Below are 19,222 nucleotides of genomic sequence, written 5' to 3' on the forward strand. Positions count from 1 at the left end.
TACCCCCCCTCCCTCCCCTTCCTCTCTCTCCCCACAGCATTACTGTTTACAGAGTAACCACTCTACCCCCATCCTCTCTGTCCCCCACAGCATTACTGTTTACAGAGTAACCACTCTACCCCCCATCCTCTCTGTCCCCCACAGCATTACTGTTTACAGAGTAACCACTCTACCCCCCCTCCCTCCCCTTCCTCTCTCTCCCCCACAGTATTACTGTTTACAGAGTAACCACTCTACTCCCCCTCCCTCCCCTTCCTCTCTCTCCCCCACAGCATTACTGTTTACAGAGTAACCACTCTACCCCCCCTCCCTCCCCTTCCTCCTCTGGCTGCTCTTTTCCTCACTTCCCGTCTAATCTCTTTAATTACATCTGCTGTCGTGGCCTGCCACGGTCCCATTGTCCTCTCCTGTGCCTGGTGCTTTGTGAGGGCAGACCCCTGTCCGTCTCCCCCCATCTCTCCTGTGCCTGGTGCTTTGTGAGGGCAGACCCCTGTCCATCTTCCCCCTTCTTGGCTGCTTTGTGCCCCCCTCGGCCATCTTCCTGAATCCCAGAGGGCTGGAGAGGGATTAAAGGGGTATTATCCCATTACAGCCAGGACATACAGGACCTCGCTCTAACGCCTTCATCTGCACCCCCCCCCCCCCCCCCCCCCCACACACACACACACTAGTGCACGCATAGACACATACACACCTAAGCACATTGGAGCATGCAGACAGCCCAGAAGTACACTAGCACACACACACACACACAAGCATGCACACACACAGCTTAATTCCAGGCCCACCCCAACATATCCATCTCCCCAGTTCTCACCCCAACATATCCATCTCCCCAGTTCCCACCCCAACATATCCATCTCCCCAGTTTCCACCCCAACATATCCATCTCCCCAGTTCCCACCCCAACATATCCATCTCCCCAGTTTCCGCCCCAACATATCCATCTCCCCAGTTCCCGCCCCAACATATCCATCTCCCCAGTTCCCATCCCAACATATCCATCTCCCCAGTTCCCATCCCAACATATCCATCTCCCCAGTTCCCATCCCAACATATCCATCTCCCCAGTTCCCACCCCAACATATCCATCTCCCCAGTTCCCATCCCAACATATCCATCTCCCCAGTTCCCACCCCAACATATCCATCTCCCCAGTTCCCACCCCAACATATCCATCTCCCCAGTTCCCACCCCAACATATCCATCTCCCCAGTTCCCACCCCAACATATCCATCTCCCCAGTTCCCACCCCAACATATCCATCTCCCCAGTTCCCACCCCAACATATCCATCTCCCCAGTTCCCATCCCAACATATCCATCTCCCCAGTTCCCATCCCAACATATCCATCTCCCCAGTTCCCACCCCAACATATCCATCTCCCCAGTTCCCACCCCAACATATCCATCTCCCCAGTTCCCACCCCAACATATCCATCTCCCCAGTTCCCATCCCAACATATCCATCTCCCCAGTTCCCACCCCAACATATCCATCTCCCCAGTTCCCACCCCAACATATCCATCTCCCCAGTTCCCACCCCAACATATCCATCTCCCCAGTTCCCACCCCAACATATCCATCTCCCCAGTTCCCACCCGTTATCCATGTTTTGATTTAACAGACAACAGTTATATTAAGAAGCATATTTAGTCTTTATTGAAAAGAGACACATTACAGCAGAAGACTGTATTAGGTATCATGTTTCAACACGGTACTGTACAGATGACACAAACTCAATAGAACAATAATAATAACAATAATAATTAGGAGACCAATGACAATTGTAATAATAACGCTGCTTGATGCTGATAGGTCACAATCGAGGTGGATGGACTAGACTGATAACTGAACAAAACCCAAGCAGTTATGAGAAGAGAGGTCTTCTTCCATATCTAGACAGCATTAGAACCATATTAAACCATTTGACTGGCAGTCGTCTCGGGTTGGGTAGCTACATACAGGATGAATGACCAACGACAAAGAGGTCACCAAATACACACTGGAACCAAATAAACAAAAACAAATGACCATAGTTTGTTTATTAGCGTTTGTTGTTTACATCTATGTACATGTGGTGAACGCTGTGCTGATGATGTGTCGACTGGCATGTATAGAAGGGAGAGCTGTGGCCGGTTTAATGGTACTAAAGTAACAGCAGACTGATTGACATGGTGATGTGTACCCCGTCCACCATAGTGCTCTTCTCCCTGGCAGGGGTCACACTGATACATGTCTCACGTGTAAAAAGTAGCTTCTAGATAGCCTGGAAACCAAACTGACATGCTCCGTTTCACCATTGAAACAAATGATATCTTCTGGATTCCAGGCTAGTTTTTTGATGCTTCCTGGACCCAACTATAAGGGAGGACAGCTCACACTATTGGCTAATAATGAATTCCACTGGCTGCTTCAGAGGGGGAAGGGAGAGCAGCTTGACCACCAATGAGGATTGTGTCCAATACGATGTTAAACCTCCTCATAACTCCCACTAGTGTGATAGCCAGGGGCTGAGACAGGAACAGTTTCAGGCAAGCAGACAATATGAGGGAAGAGACCAGGGATCTACACAAACATCCAGCCATGCAAAAGTGTTCTACAGGAAAGACTTTGTGAGGAGAGGACTGAAGAGAGACCATCAAACTGAATACGTAAAGAATCGTCTTGTCATAAATAAAAGGACTTTGTCTTGTCCTCAGTCAAAACCTCACAAGTGTTGAGGGGGAGAACCCCTCTAGTGACGAGGGAGAGGTTTAACGCTGCTATTTCTGCTACTGCAATAATAAGATTCAATAAACGTTTGGTCAGGTTCACGTTAGTGTTCATGGCTGCCTGTGGACAACTCCGGTTGTCTCAGCACTTCTCATGTTAATCAAACTCAACATGTTTAGCTCTTTTCACATTTCTATCGGACACAGAAGCGTGTGTGTGATGTATGGGCTTGTCTACAGCGTACGCAGGTATTGCAAGGTGTGTGTAGAACAGAAACACCACTGTTAGCATGGATATCAATACCTGTCCTCCATATTGCTTTAATACCTGTACAGGTGAGGCAGGAGTCACTACTTATATTAGGTGTTTATATATATATACACACACACACACACACACACACACACACACACACACACACACACACACACACACACACACACACACACACACACACACACACACACACACACACACACACACACACACACACACACACGGGAGGTAACATCAAGGGCAAAAGCAATCATAAATACGGGAGCATTTGATGCTTAGGAATGGTTTGGGGGAGAAAGACTCATATCACACACGAGGACGCACACACAGTAAGGTTGAAGAACAGGCAAAGGCAGAGGGACTTGTGCAGAGACGTTGGCAACAGGAAGAGGGACAGGAGGAGAGCCCCTGATGCTAAACATTCCAGTAGCGTTCAGTAAACCCATCACTGGCTGATTTCTCCCAATAAAAACATCACATGGGCATCGGCAAATCTCCACTCAAACCCCAGAGAGAACACGACGCTCTCAGAGTAAAGAACTTCCTGCAGATACATCATGACATCACCACCAAAAGAGCTTTTCAAAAAGAGAGAAAGAAAAGCGATAGAGGAAGAGACAAGTAAAATATTATTTACACACAGTAGGATTCCAGACCCAGAGAAGCCCTTCCTATTGAGTCACTGAGCAGATAGAATGCATCCCAAATGGCAGCCTATTCCCTACATAGTGCACTTCTTTTAACCAGAATTCTATGGGCACGGGTCAAAAGTAGTGCACTGTTCAAGAGAATAGGGTGCCATTCAGGACGCAAACCGAAGAGATTCAAGAGGCAACCCGAAGAGATTCAAGAGGCAGAGACTGTATGATTGGTTGGGGAGCAACAGACATGGATATCCAATGACAGACAGAGGATGGAGGAAACGCATGCCGAGTACCTCAGAAGACCCGATGGGAGGCGGCCTAGAGTCTATCCTGACCAATGATGTCATATATGATGTCAGTCAACTTGACAAGGGGAAAACTCAGAGGGGGCCCAAATTAGGAACTCTTCTCCGAATCAGAAAAGTCTAATTCAATGAAGAAACAGTATCCATCAGATCATAAATATTCTACAAAAGCTGACAGCCCATCATGGGTTGAACTGCCAGACAAACGTCTTCTTAGATTACATTAAATACATTTAACACTGATGAGCCCATCTAGTATAAATAGTGCTACATTTATACCGTGGATGCTGTTCCTGGATCAGTTGTAGATCAGCGTTAGTGAATGGGAGTATGGACCTGACAACTGATACCTGCACCACACCTAAGTAATCAACAGGAACATGAGTCCTATCCATTTCCTCCCATCCTCTGCCTATCACTACGCAACAATAGGTTATCATGTGTTTCCAGCTGAAACAGCAGATACAGTGTATTTGATGACCTGATAAAAGTAAAGAAAAGGCAGAATAATATGCAGAAGGATAAAACAGGAAAAATGAAACATTTTCCCTTGGTCTCTGTGTGGGTTGAGTGGACCGTATGATCATCCTGAAGAAGGCTGATGGTCTGGTACGACGCATCATGAGGCTTCCTATACATTCTGTAGGTGGACTGATCTTCTGAACGGATGAAATGTAAATCTAAGACTGTTGTTGAGGCGACTGGAATTGTGGGGGAGAATTGACAGTCTCTGGTCCCTGAGCCTGGAAATACATACACGCTTTTTACACCGAGCAAGTGGCTTCTAATATATATGACAAACTCACTTCTCTGTGGAACTGATTCATTGGTCCAGCAATTCACAATGACATATACACAATTTGGACGTGATGAACAACCTTTCTTTAATTCAACAGAGAAAGTGTCTGACATGCTATCACACTTTCTGTTTTATTTAGAAGGAATATCGGATATCTAGGATTTTTTCTCTCTCACTTTCTTAAAATGTTTATACAAGAAGATATTTTTGTTCCACATTTCATAAAAAAACAAACATCCACAGGAGGAGAGAGAGATCACATCATTTACTGAAGAGAAGAGAGGGAAGGGAAACACTGATTATGTGGAGAACTAAAGAAGCAGAGTAGAAGAGGAGTTCTGTTCAGTTGATCAGTGTTCTTTGTAGTTCTTTGTAGTTCTTCGTAGTTCTTTGTAGTTCTCATGTTATAAGGTAGAGCTCCCATAACTTAAGCGAAAAGCAACCCCCCCTTCCCCAACATGCTACAGAGGCCCTCTTCAAACATCCAAAGTCTTTCCAAACCCGCAGGCCTCTGTTTCTATACAGCTGATATAGCAGTGATATAGTGTGTGTGTGGCCTGGGTTGAAGCTGGGAGCAGATTGCAGATCGGAGTCAGAATAGAGGGTATATGAGAAGGGGGTGTCGCTGCTTTTCACGTGATTTTGGCCACCTCCTCCCCATGTCCCATCATGCTTAGGGCTACATGCAGCCAGGTAGATAGCAGTGAGGGAAGCCGGTGACCTGACTCCACCTGGAAGTAATGCCAAGCCATCTCCTGCCCCCATGCTTTTACAGGGGAGGGCCTTGTGAGGAAATTGACAATTGGACCGAAGCGCAGGGGGGGGGGGGTCATCATGATGTGGGGCAGAGAGCCAAAAGGACAGAGGGCTTCATCAACGGCAACTACAACAGGAGTGCTAGTGTCTTCTGTGTGAGATTAGTGGCAGAGTGGAGAGGGTAAGAGGTCAACGACGGCTCTAAGACAAGGAGTGCAGAAGTAGTGGTTCCCAAAAGAGTTCAGTCATTTCTCCCAATTCAGACTCTCTCCAAGCCCCTCACTTCCAAAAAAAGTCAGTCAGGAGTTTTTTCAGTCAGGATTTTGAGTGTGTGATATGCATACAATGTCACAATGTGTGTTTAGCCTGTTAATATCCTGCGAGCCGCAGTACCCGGAGGCCTCCTGAAGGGGGCGGTAGTGTTTATATGAGTGCGGTGCTGCCCGTGCTGCTGCAGCTGTTGTTGCGGTTGGTGTTGCGTCGGGACAGGTTGGGCGTGGCAATAAGTGGGTAGCGTTCATCGGGACAGCCGTACTGCAGCAGCGTGTCAACACACTCCTGGCTGCTGGCCTGCCGTGCGTACGCCAGCGCGCTGTTACCGTGGGCGTCCCTCGCCATCAGATCCACCCCGTACTGGAGAGAGGGATGGGGAGAGAGCAGAGAGGAGTGAGGGGGATGAGGGAGAGAAGGATGGGGGAGAGGAGAGAGGGGGATGAGGGAGAGGAGAGAGGGGGATGAGAGAGAGAGCAGAGAGGGGGATGAGGGAGAGAGGAGAGAGGGGGATGAGGGAGAGAGGAGAGAGGGGGATGAGGGAGAGAGGAGAGAGGGGGATGAGGGAGAGAGGAGAGAGGGTGATGAGGGAGAGAGGTGAGAGGGTGATGAGGGAGAGAGGAGAGAGGGTGATGAGGGAGAGAGGAGAGAGGGTGATGAGGGAGAGAGGAGAGAGGGAGAGAGGAGAGAGGGTGATGAGGGAGAGAGGATGATGAGGGAGAGAGGAGAGAGGGTGATGAGGGAGAGAGGAGAGAGGGTGATGAGGGAGAGAGGAGAGAGGGGGATGAGGGAGAGAGGAGAGAGGGTGATGAGGGAGAGAGGAGAGAGGGTGATGAGGGAGAGAGGAGAGAGGGTGATGAGGGAGAGAGGAGAGAGGGGGATGAGGGAGAGAGGAGAGAGGGTGATGAGGGAGAGAGGAGAGAGGGTGATGAGGGAGAGAGGAGAGAGGGTGATGAGGGAGAGAGGAGAGAGGGTGATGAGGGAGAGAGGGTGATGAGGGAGAGAGGAGAGAGGGTGATGAGGGAGAGAGGGGGACGAGGGAGAGAGGGGGACGAGGGAGAGAGGAGAGAGGGGGACGAGGGAGAGAGGATGATGAGGGAGAGAGGGTGATGAGGGAGAGAGAGAGGGTGATGAGGGAGAGAGAGAGAGGGTGATGAGGGAGAGAGGAGAGAGGGAAAGAGAGTTATTTGACATGGCAACATCTTGGTCTATAGACAACACTCAGGGTGAGGAACCATGGACGTGTAAGATCCTGTTGGTACCGCCCTCTCTCTCACCCAGATGAGGAGCTGTGTGATGACCACGTTGCCCTTGCGGCACGCCAGGTGAAGGGCGGTGCGTCCGTCTCCCTCTCCACACGTCTCGTTGACTTGCTCCCGGGAGCCGTGAGCCAGGAGCAGGATGACGCAGCGCAGGTCCTCCTCGGCCGTGGCCCTCAGCAGCTGCTGGCCCAGGGATAGGTCCACCCCCGAGAGCGACGCCAGGAACAACCGCTGCTCGTACTTAGCCCGGATCCAACGCTCACGCTCCTCCCTGAGAGAGAGAAATACACAGAGTAGTGGTTAAGAGGAACGTTCAGGATCTTAACATCATCTTGTGACGTTACCTTCTCCACCTGTTCATCTAGTCACACTCCTCCCTGAAGAAGGAACACATAGGACAGAAGGGGGACGTTCACCATAGTTCTACTTCACCTAGCAGTGTGGATATCTGCCGACCGTTACAGGGATATCTGCCGACCGTTACAGGGATATCTGCCGACCGTTACAGGGATATCTGCCGACCGTTACAGGGATATCTGCCGACCGTTACAGGGATATCTGCCGACCGTTACAGGGATATCTGCCGACCGTTACAGGGATACCTGCCGACCGTTACAGGGATATCTGCCGACCGTTACAGGGATATCTGCCGACCGTTACAAGGATATCTGCCGACCGTTACAGGGATATCTGCCGACCGTTACAGGGATATCTGCCGACCGTTACAGGGATATCTGCCGACCGTTACAGGGATATCTCCCGACCGTTACAGGGATATCTACTGACTGTTACAGGGATATCTACTGTTACAAGGATATCTGCTGACCGTTACAGGGATATCTACTGACTGTTACAGGGATATCTGCGGGGTCGCTTTGGGAACCACAGGACCATTCTTAGCAAGAGCCTTGAGTTCAGATTGTAAAAAAGTGAATGGAAGAGTGGGTTAACTAGGAGTATGTTAACTAGCCTTATCTGTGAAGGAGAAAGACACCATGTTAACCCCATAGTGCTGAGAGAGAGACCAGGAGAGAGAGACCAGGAGAGAGAAACCAGGAGAGAGAAACCAGGAGAGAGAAACCAGGAGAGAGAAACCAGGAGAGAGAAACCAGGAGAGAGAAACCAGGAGAGAGAAACCGAGAGAGGAGGGAAGCGGGGCAGTGTGAGTTCAGAGTGGTAACTGTTTCCAGCTACTCAATCTAATCCTGTGATAGCGCTAATCTCTCCCTAATCCCCGCCATGTAAACAGAGCCTTTCAGCCCAATTGGGATTATCCATGCATCAATCCTCCTGTTAGAAAGGAGAGGAACCACAGTGGCCTGGGGAGAGGATAGGGGAGGGACAGAAGTGAGGATATAGAGCTGTCCTGTATCCCTAGAAACAGTCCCCCTCAGGGGGTCCTGGGTCCCCCACTAACCAGGATATGGAGAACACAGTATAGTGGAGCCTCACTGCTGGCTCACTTCCTCTGTAATGACCTACCCTGGTTGGAGGGTTAGGCCTGAGAGAGAGCATTACATTCACACACCAGGAGAGAGGGAGAGAGAAAGACAGATGGATATACAGTAAAAGTCAATCATTTAGACACATCTACTCATTCAAGGGTTTTTCATTATTTTTACTATTTTCTACATTGTAGAATAATAGTCAAGACATCAAAACTATGGAAACAAAAACGTGTTAAACAAAATCTAAATATATTTTATATTTCAGATTCTTCAAAGTAGCCACCCTTTGGCTTGATGACTTTGTACACTCTTGGCATACTCTCAACCAGCTTCACCTGGAATGCTTGAAGGAGTTCCCACATATGCTGTGCATTTGTTGGCTGCTTTTCCTTCACTATGTGGTCCAACTCATCCCAAACCATCTCAATTGGGTTGAGGTTAGGTGATTGTGGAGGCCAGGTCATCTGATGCAGCACCCAATCACTCTCCTTCCTGGTCAAACAGCCCTTACACAGCCTGGAGGTGTGTTGGTTCATTGTCCTGTTGAAAAACAAATGATTGTCCCACTAAGCGTAAACCAGACGTGCTGGCGTATTCGCTGCAGAATGCTGTGGTAGCCATGCTGGTTAAGTGTGCCTTGAATTCTAAATAAATCACAGACAGTGTAACCAGAAAGCACCCCCACACTATCACACCTCCTCCTCCATGCTTCACGGTGGGAACCACACACCTACTCTGCGTCTCACAAAGACACGGTGGTTGGAACGAAAAATCTCAAATTTGGACTCATCAGACCTAGGGACAGATTTCCACCGGTCTAATGTCCATTGCTAGTGTTTCTTGGCCCAAGCAAGTCTCTTCTTATTATTGGTGTCCTTTAGTAGTGGTTTCTTTGCAGCAATTCAACCATGAATGCCTGATTCCCGCAGTCTGCTCTGAACAGTTGATGTTGAGATGTGTCTGTTACTTGAACTCTGTGAAGCATTTATTTGGGCTGCAATTTCTGAGACTGATAACTCTAATGAATTTATCCTCTGCAGCAGAGATAACTCTGGGTCTTCCTATCCTGTGGTGGTCCTCATGAGAGCCAGTTTCATCATAGCACTTGGTTTAAGCGACTGCACAAAGTTCTTGAAGGCCCAGATTGACTGACCTTCATGTCTTAAAGTAATGATGGACTGTCATTTCTCTTTGCTTATTTGAGCTGTTCTTGCCATAATATGGACTTGGTCTTTTACCAAATAGGGCTATCTTCTGTATACCACCTCTACCTTGTCACAACACAACGGATAGGCTCAAAGGCACTGAGGAAAGAAATTCCACAAATGAACTTTTAACAAGGCACACCTGTTAATTGAAATGCATTCCAGGTGACTACCTCATGAAGCTGGTTGAGAGAATGCCACGAGTGTACAAAGCTGCCATCAAGGCAACAAAGGGTGGCAACTTTGAAGAACCTCAAATATAAAATATATTTTGATTTGTTTTACACTTTTTTGGTTACTACATGATTCCATATGTGTTATTTCATAGTTTTGATGTCCTCACTATTATTCTACAATGTAGAAAATAGTAAAAATAAAGAAAAACCCTGGAATATGTAGGTGTGTCCAAACTGTCGACTGGTACTGTCTGTAGAGTGTGAATCAAACCTTTCCATATCCCCTCCTCCTGTTAGTGCACTGGGTTTCAAGACCTTTTTAACACTGCCAATGATTTGGAATTTTGTTGAGACCCTCAAATTCAACAAAGCCAATGACAGCAACCGAGTCACCCACCAGAGGTTACTGTCTCACTGTCTGGGAGCCACTTAGGGTTATGAAATGCTGGCTTCTCAAGGCAACAGGACAGTCTATGGACTGCCTATATGTTGACAGGTCTGAGGTGTAGGGGATAACTAAGTCGCCTCGTCAGCCATAACAGAAGATGAGTGATGAGACCTTAGGGTGTCTCAGGGGGTTAACCTCAAACAGACCCATTGACGGAAGTAATTACAAATTAGCCGCGTGTGGAGGGTCTCGCTCTCTCTCTGCAGGAGAAAGCGTTTTATCAGAGCAAGAGGGGGGCAGACGGACGGATGATAAAAATAGTCAATCTATAGCCCTGGGGATCGATGCCCTGCGACATCCTTCTTAATCAAAGCCTCGGCAACGGGATGACTGGGCTCAACCCCCGGCAACGATTTCCTTTTTCTTCAAACCACTGCAACCGTGGCTGAGCATCATCACACACACACACACCGAGTGCCCTTACTCAACCCACACACACGCTTGCTCACACACACACGCTTGCTCACACACACACGCTTGCTCACACAGACACACACACACACAGACACACACACACACACACACACACACACACACACACACACACACACACACACACACACACACACACACACACACACACACACACACACACACACACACACACACACACACACACACACACACACACACACACACCTTACAAACATCTAGCTAATATCAAAATGTCAGAAATTAGTTTCTGGCTAAACTTTACTCAAAGTAGCTATAGGCCAGGAAGGAGCATGTTCATTCACTAACTTCTGTGGTTATACAGAAAGGATGGAGGGAAAGGGAGAGAGACAGAGAGGAGGAAGGGGGAGAGACAGACAGGAGGGGGGAGAGACAGACAGGAGGAGGGGGGAGAGACAGACAAATACAAATAGATGGAGAGTTTTAGAGGTGTGGGAACCCAGTAGAATCTCATTAACTCTCTCCCCAGAGAATAGACTCACTGTGTTGCGTTTGGTTGTGTGTGTGTGTTTGAGGGGGTGTAACCTAGGTATGGGGGCCTGCCTGCCATATTACCCTCTCTGGTCGGGGGCTAGCCTAGCAGGACGGAATGTCCCTGGTCTTCCTGCCTGTCCCGGGGAGAGAGTGAGGAGGCTGGGCGGAGGTACACGGGCCAAAGCCCCAGGACAAAGCCCCAGGGAGGGGTGGGGCAGGGAGGGTCTCGGCAGGGGCCTGGGCCCTCGTCTCTCTGGGTGTGTGTGGAGGAAATGCGGAGGCAGCACTTCACTGCTTCCTGGCACGCATGCCTTCCCCAGAGGACAGAGTTGCTATGGGCTGGAGTCTGAGTCGTCACCAGGACAGAGTTGCGATGGGCTGGAGCCTGGGTCTTCTCCAGGACAGAGTTGCTATGGGCTGGAGCCTGGGTCTTCTCCAGGACAGAGTTGCTATGGGCTGGATCCTGGGTCTTCTCCAGGACAGAGTTGCTATGGGCTGGAGCCTGAGTCTTCTCCAGGACAGAGTTGCTATGGGCTGGAGCCTGGGTCTTCTCCAGGACAGAGTTGCTATGGGCTGGAGCCTGGGTCTTCTCCAGGACAGAGTTGCTATGGGCTGGAGCCTGGGTCTTCTCCAGGACAGAGTTGCTATGGGCTGGAGCCTGGGTCTTCTCCAGGACAGAGTTGCTATGGGCTGGAGCTTGGGTCTTCCTTCACCAGGACAGAGTTGCTATGGGCTGGAGCCTGGGTCTTCTCCAGGACAGAGTTGCTATGGGCTGGAGCTTGGGTCTTCTCCAGGACAGAGTTGCTATGGGCTGGAGCTTGGGTCTTCCTTCACCAGGACAGAGTTGCTATGGGCTGGAGCCTGGGTCTTCTCCAGGACAGAGTTGCTATGGGCTGGAGCCTGGGTCTTCTCCAGGACAGAGTTGCTATGGGCTGGAGCCTGGGTCTTCTCCAGGACAGAGTTGCTATGGGCTGGAGCTTGGGTCTTCCTTCACCAGGACAGAGTTGCTATGGGCTGGAGCCTGGGTCTTCTCCAGGACAGAGTTGCTATGGGCTGGAGCCTGGGTCTTCTCCAGGACAGAGTTGCTATGGGCTGGAGCCTGGGTCTTCTCCAGGACAGAGTTGCTATAGGCTGGATCCTGGGTCTTCACCAGGACAGAGTTGCTATGGGCTGGAGCCTGGGTCTTCACCAGGACAGAGTTGCTATGGGCTGGAGCCTGGGTCTTCCTTCACCAGGACAGAGTCGCTATGGGCTGGAGCCTGGGTCTTCTCCAGGACAGAGTCGCTATGGGCTGGAGCCTGGGTCTTCCTTCACCAGGACAGAGTTGCTATGGGCTGGAGCCTGGGTCTTCCTTCACCAGGACAGAGTTGCTATAGGCTGGAGCTTGGGTCTTCCTTCACCAGGACAGAGTTGCTATGGGCTGGAGCTTGGGTCTTCCTTCACCAGGACAGAGTTGCTATGGGCTGGAGCCTGGGTCTTCTCCAGGACAGAGTCGCTATGGGCTGGAGCCTGGGTCTTCCTTCACCAGGACAGAGTTGCTATGGGCTGGAGCCTGGGTCTTCCTTCACCAGGACAGAGTTGCTATAGGCTGGAGCTTGGGTCTTCCTTCACCAGGACAGAGTTGCTATAGGCTGGAGCTTGGGTCTTCCTTCACCAGGACAGAGTTGCTATGGGCTGGAGCTTGGGTCTTCCTTCACCAGGACAGAGTTGCTATGGGCTGGATCCTGCGTCTTCTCCAGGACAGAGTTGCTATGGGCTGGAGCCTGGGTCTTCTCCAGGACAGAGTTGCTATGGGCTGGATCCTGGGTCTTCCTTCACCAGGACAGAGTTGCTATGGGCTGGAGCCTGGGTCTTCTCCAGGACAGAGTTGCTATGGGCTGGAGCCTGGGTCTTCCTTCACCAGGACAGAGTTGCTATGGGCTGGAGCCTGGGTCTTCTCCAGGACAGAGTTGCTATGGGCTGGAGCCTGTGTCTTCTCCAGGACAGAGTTGCTATGGGCTGGAGCTTGGGTCTTCCTTCACCAGGACAGAGTTGCTATGGGCTGGAGCCTGGGTCTTCTCCAGGACAGAGTTGCTATGGGCTGGAGCCTGGGTCTTCCTTTCACCAGGACAGAGTTGCTATGGGCTGGAGCCTGGGTCTTCCTTTCACCAGGACAGAGTTGCTATGGGCTGGAGCTTGGGTCTTCTCCAGGACAGAGTCGCTATGGGCTGGAGCCTGGGTCTTCTCCAGGACAGAGTTGCTATGGGCTGGAGCCTGGGTCTTCACCAGGGCAGAGTTGCTATGGGCTGGAGCCTGGGTCTTCTCCAGGACAGAGTTGCTATGGGCTGGAGCCTGGGTCTTCTCCAGGACAGAGTTGCTATGGGCTGGAGCCTGGGTCTTCTCCAGGACAGAGTTGCTATGGGCTGGAGCCTGGGTCTTCTCCAGGACAGAGTTGCTATCGGCTGGAGCCTGGGTCTTCTCCAGGACAGAGTTGCTATGGGCTGGAGCCTGGGTCTTCTCCAGGACAGAGTTGCTATGGGCTGGAGCCTGGGTCTTCTCCAGGACAGAGTTGCTATGGGCTGGAGCTTGGGTCTTCTCCAGGACAGAGTTGCTATGGGCTGGAGCTTGGGTCTTCCTTCACCAGGACAGAGTTGCTATGGGCTGGAGCCTGGGTCTTCTCCAGGACAGAGTTGCTATGGGCTGGAGCCTGGGTCTTCTCCAGGACAGAGTTGCTATGGGCTGGAGCCTGGGTCTTCTCCAGGACAGAGTTGCTATGGGCTGGAGCTTGGGTCTTCCTTCACCAGGACAGAGTTGCTATGGGCTGGAGCCTGGGTCTTCTCCAGGACAGAGTTGCTATGGGCTGGAGCCTGGGTCTTCTCCAGGACAGAGTTGCTATGGGCTGGAGCCTGGGTCTTCTCCAGGACAGAGTTGCTATAGGCTGGATCCTGGGTCTTCACCAGGACAGAGTTGCTATGGGCTGGAGCCTGGGTCTTCACCAGGACAGAGTTGCTATGGGCTGGAGCCTGGGTCTTCCTTCACCAGGACAGAGTCGCTATGGGCTGGAGCCTGGGTCTTCTCCAGGACAGAGTCGCTATGGGCTGGAGCCTGGGTCTTCCTTCACCAGGACAGAGTTGCTATGGGCTGGAGCCTGGGTCTTCCTTCACCAGGACAGAGTTGCTATAGGCTGGAGCTTGGGTCTTCCTTCACCAGGACAGAGTTGCTATGGGCTGGAGCTTGGGTCTTCCTTCACCAGGACAGAGTTGCTATGGGCTGGAGCCTGGGTCTTCTCCAGGACAGAGTCGCTATGGGCTGGAGCCTGGGTCTTCCTTCACCAGGACAGAGTTGCTATGGGCTGGAGCCTGGGTCTTCCTTCACCAGGACAGAGTTGCTATAGGCTGGAGCTTGGGTCTTCCTTCACCAGGACAGAGTTGCTATAGGCTGGAGCTTGGGTCTTCCTTCACCAGGACAGAGTTGCTATGGGCTGGAGCTTGGGTCTTCCTTCACCAGGACAGAGTTGCTATGGGCTGGATCCTGCGTCTTCTCCAGGACAGAGTTGCTATGGGCTGGAGCCTGGGTCTTCTCCAGGACAGAGTTGCTATGGGCTGGATCCTGGGTCTTCCTTCACCAGGACAGAGTTGCTATGGGCTGGAGCCTGGGTCTTCTCCAGGACAGAGTTGCTATGGGCTGGAGCCTGGGTCTTCCTTCACCAGGACAGAGTTGCTATGGGCTGGAGCCTGGGTCTTCTCCAGGACAGAGTTGCTATGGGCTGGAGCCTGTGTCTTCTCCAGGACAGAGTTGCTATGGGCTGGAGCTTGGGTCTTCCTTCACCAGGACAGAGTTGCTATGGGCTGGAGCCTGGGTCTTCTCCAGGACAGAGTTGCTATGGGCTGGAGCCTGGGTCTTCCTTTCACCAGGACAGAGTTGCTATGGGCTGGAGCCTGGGTCTTCCTTTCACCAGGACAGAGTTGCTATGGGCTGGAGCTTGGGTCTTCTCCAGGACAGAGTCGCTATGGGCTGGAGCCTGGGTCTTCTCCAGGACAGAGTTGCTATGGGCTGGAGCCTGGGTCTTCACCAGGGCAGAGTTGCTATGGGCTGGAGCCTGGGTCTTCTCCAGGACAGAGTTGCTATGGGCTGGAGCCTGGGTCTTCTCCAGGACAGAGTTGCTATGGGCTGGAGCCTGGGTCTTCTCCAGGACAGAGTTGCTATGGGCTGGAGCCTGGGTCTTCTCCAGGACAGAGTTGCTATCGGCTGGAGCCTGGGTCTTCTCCAGGACAGAGTTGCTATGGGCTGGAGCCTGGGTCTTCTCCAGGACAGAGTTGCTATGGGCTGGAGCCTGGGTCTTCTCCAGGACAGAGTTGCTATGGGCTGGAGCCTGGGTCTTCTCCAGGACAGAGTTGCTATGGGCTGGAGCCTGAGTCTTCTCCAGGACAGAGTTGCTATGGGCTGGAGCCTGGGTCTTCTCCAGGACAGAGTTGCTATGGGCTGGAGCCTGGGTCTTCTCCAGGACAGAGTTGCTATGGGCTGGAGCCTGGGTCTTCTCCAGGACAGAGTTGCTATGGGCTGGAGCCTGGGTCTTCTCCAGGACAGAGTTGCTATGGGCTGGAGCCTGGGTCTTCTCCAGGACAGAGTTGCTATGGGCTGGAGCCTGGGTCTTCACCAGGACAGAGTTGCTATGGGCTGGAGCCTGGGTCTTCACCAGGACAGAGTTGCTATGGGCTGGAGCCTGGGTCTTCCTTCACCAGGACAGAGTTGCTATGGGCTGGAGCCTGGGTCTTCTCCAGGACAGAGTTGCTATGGGCTGGAGCCTGTGTCTTCTCCAGGACAGAGTTGCTATGGGCTGGAGCTTGGGTCTTCCTTCACCAGGACAGAGTTGCTATGGGCTGGAGCCTGGGTCTTCTCCAGGACAGAGTTGCTATGGGCTGGAGCCTGGGTCTTCCTTTCACCAGGACAGAGTTGCTATGGGCTGGAGCCTGGGTCTTCCTTTCACCAGGACAGAGTTGCTATGGGCTGGAGCTTGGGTCTTCTCCAGGACAGAGTCGCTATGGGCTGGAGCCTGGGTCTTCTCCAGGACAGAGTTGCTATGGGCTGGAGCCTGGGTCTTCACCAGGGCAGAGTTGCTATGGGCTGGAGCTTGGGTCTTCTCCAGGACAGAGTCGCTATGGGCTGGAGCCTGGGTCTTCACCAGGACAGAGTTGCTATGGGCTGGAGCCTGGGTCTTCTCCAGGACAGAGTTGCTATGGGCTGGAGCCTGGGTCTTCTCCAGGACAGAGTTGCTATGGGCTGGAGCCTGGGTCTTCTCCAGGACAGAGTTGCTATGGGCTGGAGCCTGGGTCTTCTCCAGGACAGAGTTGCTATGGGCTGGAGCCTGGGTCTTCTCCAGGACAGAGTTGCTATGGGCTGGAGCCTGGGTCTTCTCCAGGACAGAGTTGCTATGGGCTGGAGCCTGGGTCTTCTCCAGGACAGAGTTGCTATGGGCTGGAGCCTGAGTCTTCTCCAGGACAGAGTTGCTATGGGCTGGAGCCTGGGTCTTCTCCAGGACAGAGTTGCTATGGGCTGGAGCCTGGGTCTTCTCCAGGACAGAATTGCTATGGGCTGGAGCCTGGGTCTTCTCCAGGACAGAGTTGCTATGGGCTGGAGCCTGGGTCTTCTCCAGGACAGAGTTGCTATGGGCTGGAGCCTGGGTCTTCTCCAGGACAGAGTTGCTATGGGCTGGAGCCTGGGTCTTCACCAGGACAGAGTTGCTATGGGCTGGAGCCTGAGTCTTCACCAGGACAGAGTTGCTATGGGCTGGAGCCTGGGTCTTCTCCAGGACAGAGTTGCTATGGGCTGGAGCCTGGGTCTTCTCCAGGACAGAGTTGCTATGGGCTGGAGCCTGGGTCTTCTCCAGGACAGAGTTGCTATGGGCTGGAGCCTGGGTCTTCTCCAGGACAGAGTTGCTATGGGCTGGAGCCTGGGTCTTCTCCAGGACAGAGTTGCTATGGGCTGGAGCCTGAGTCTTCACCAGGACAGAGTTGCTATGGGCTGGAGCCTGGGTCTTCTCCAGGACAGAGTTGCTATGGGCTGGAGCCTGGGTCTTCTCCAGGACAGAGTTGCTATGGGCTGGAGCCCGAAGGCAGAGACAAGGGCCCAGACACACACACACACACACACACACACACACACACACACACACACACACACACACACACACACACACACACACACACACACACACACACACACACACACACACACACACACACACACACACACACACACACACACACACACACACACACACACACACACACACACACACGGCGCCTGACAGGTGGTCATGTTGGACACAATATGAACGGACACACTCAGGGTGCGATGGTGACAGCACAGCATTGTAAGGGAGAGGAGGAAGTGTCCACATTCACACATGAGCCCAGGGCAAGATGGATGTCCACCCCTCCTACAACGGCCTCCCCAACACGTGACAACCCCCCCAACACTGCTGGTATACCCTACTGACGACACTATTTCTACTGGCGACACTATTTCCCCCCTGAATGAGAAGATACACTACTAGGAATGAATCCATTACTAAGTGATTTTCCAACCCAATGTGGTGTTCATCTTGAAGGGCATTAAGGGGCAGCATGCCACCATTATCCTCTGGTTAGAGTATTGAGAGCAGTTTGGAAACTAGAAAGGCTAATTGGACTAATTAGCTGCTCAGAAAGGCTCTTTGACAATAGCTGGGGAGGGCGGTGTGTGTGCCTGAGGGTCCCCCCCCCCCCCCGTGTGTCTAAGAGAGGTACCTGTCTGACTGCAGCTCACTGTTCCACCATGTTTGTCTCACTTCTCACATTGGATTAGGGGATAGGCTGTAGCACCACGGAGCACTATGAAGATAATTAACCACAGGTCCTGCTCAGACAGACTGACAGGGACACAGTCTCACACAGGATGCAGCCACACACACACACTCCCCACAACCCCTATTCTCTCTCACCACCTACAGCAAATGCTTAAAAAGGGAACACGAAGGGGGAGAGTGTGTGTGTGTGTGTGTGTGTGTGTGTGTGTGTGTGTGTGTGTAAATAATAATCACAGGAGGCAGATTTCCTAGCCAGTCTAATGAAACACTACAGGTCATGCCAGCGAGGGCTCCAACATGTCCGAACGCAATGAGCCTTTCACCAGAAATGCCCCCGACCACAACACACACACACTTCAACGTTTCCCATTAGTGCATTCATGTGAGACGACAGTAACACATTATTATCATGATAATGACTTAGGTAAATATATTGGACCCTGAGAGAGAGGAAGCCCATACATGTACAACCTGCTTTGCTCTCTCTGTATAGGTTGAGAAACAGTGGTGAATGGTAAATACATGGCGCTGTGTGTTAGTGTGTGTTACAAGCGGCAGTGAAACCCATGACAAACCCCTTGGTTAATATAACAGCGGGCAGGTTTGACTGACAGCTTCATTAGCCTGTGTTAGGAGGTTGTTAGTGGGACTGTTTACTTCCGCCGCCGCAGGAGAGGAGCGACAGTGGGGTTCTGTCGCCGTTGGAAACAGCGGGGTGAGGAATGTGCTTGTTTGGGGTTACCCGGGGATAAACAGGGGGGCTGGTGTCAGTCTCTGACTCATCTGGGGCCAACTGGAGACAGGAGCTGAAGAATAGATATCTGTCATTTCCTGCCTCTTTTAGGTGCATGAGTCTGTGTTTGTATTATTTCTGTGTGTGTGTTTGTATTATTTCTGTGTGTGTGTGTGTGTGTGTGTGTGTGTGTGTGTGTGTGTGTGTGTGTGTGTGTGCGCGTGCGCGTGCGTGTGCGTGTGTGTGCTGGTTCTCCCTGGCCAGTCTCTTTGTTGCAGTATGTTTACACACAGGCCCAGTAGTTTCCTGTCTCCCCCAGACCCCCAGGCAGAGCCCCGTCTGATTGGTCAACTCTGACAGCCGTCCACTCCACTGGGCCGTTCGACCGTGACTGGCCACCAGCTGCTCTCCACTGCCACTACGACCAGGGGGG

At 51.8% G+C, this 19,222-nt stretch overlaps 1 protein-coding gene across 7 annotated transcripts in view; it reads right to left on the reverse strand.

Annotated features, from left to right (window-relative positions):
* Positions 1-1,633: 1,633 nt before the first annotated feature.
* agap1 (ArfGAP with GTPase domain, ankyrin repeat and PH domain 1) overlaps positions 1,634-19,222 on the reverse strand; it is a 260,949-nt gene continuing 243,360 nt past the window's right edge. For all 7 annotated transcript variants that reach the window (XM_055911603.1, XM_055911602.1, XM_055911601.1 and 4 more), the window contains 2 exons: positions 7,042-7,297; positions 1,634-6,127 (listed from right to left, as the gene is read on the reverse strand). In XM_055911603.1, coding sequence (XP_055767578.1) covers positions 5,918-6,127; positions 7,042-7,297 — 466 coding nt within the window. In that variant the 3' untranslated portion in view covers positions 1,634-5,917. The remainder of the gene's footprint in view (positions 6,128-7,041; positions 7,298-19,222) is intronic.

The sequence above is a fragment of the Salvelinus fontinalis genome, unplaced genomic scaffold (assembly GCF_029448725.1).
Source record: "Salvelinus fontinalis isolate EN_2023a unplaced genomic scaffold, ASM2944872v1 scaffold_0074, whole genome shotgun sequence".
Classification (NCBI taxonomy): Eukaryota; Metazoa; Chordata; class Actinopteri; order Salmoniformes; family Salmonidae; genus Salvelinus; species Salvelinus fontinalis.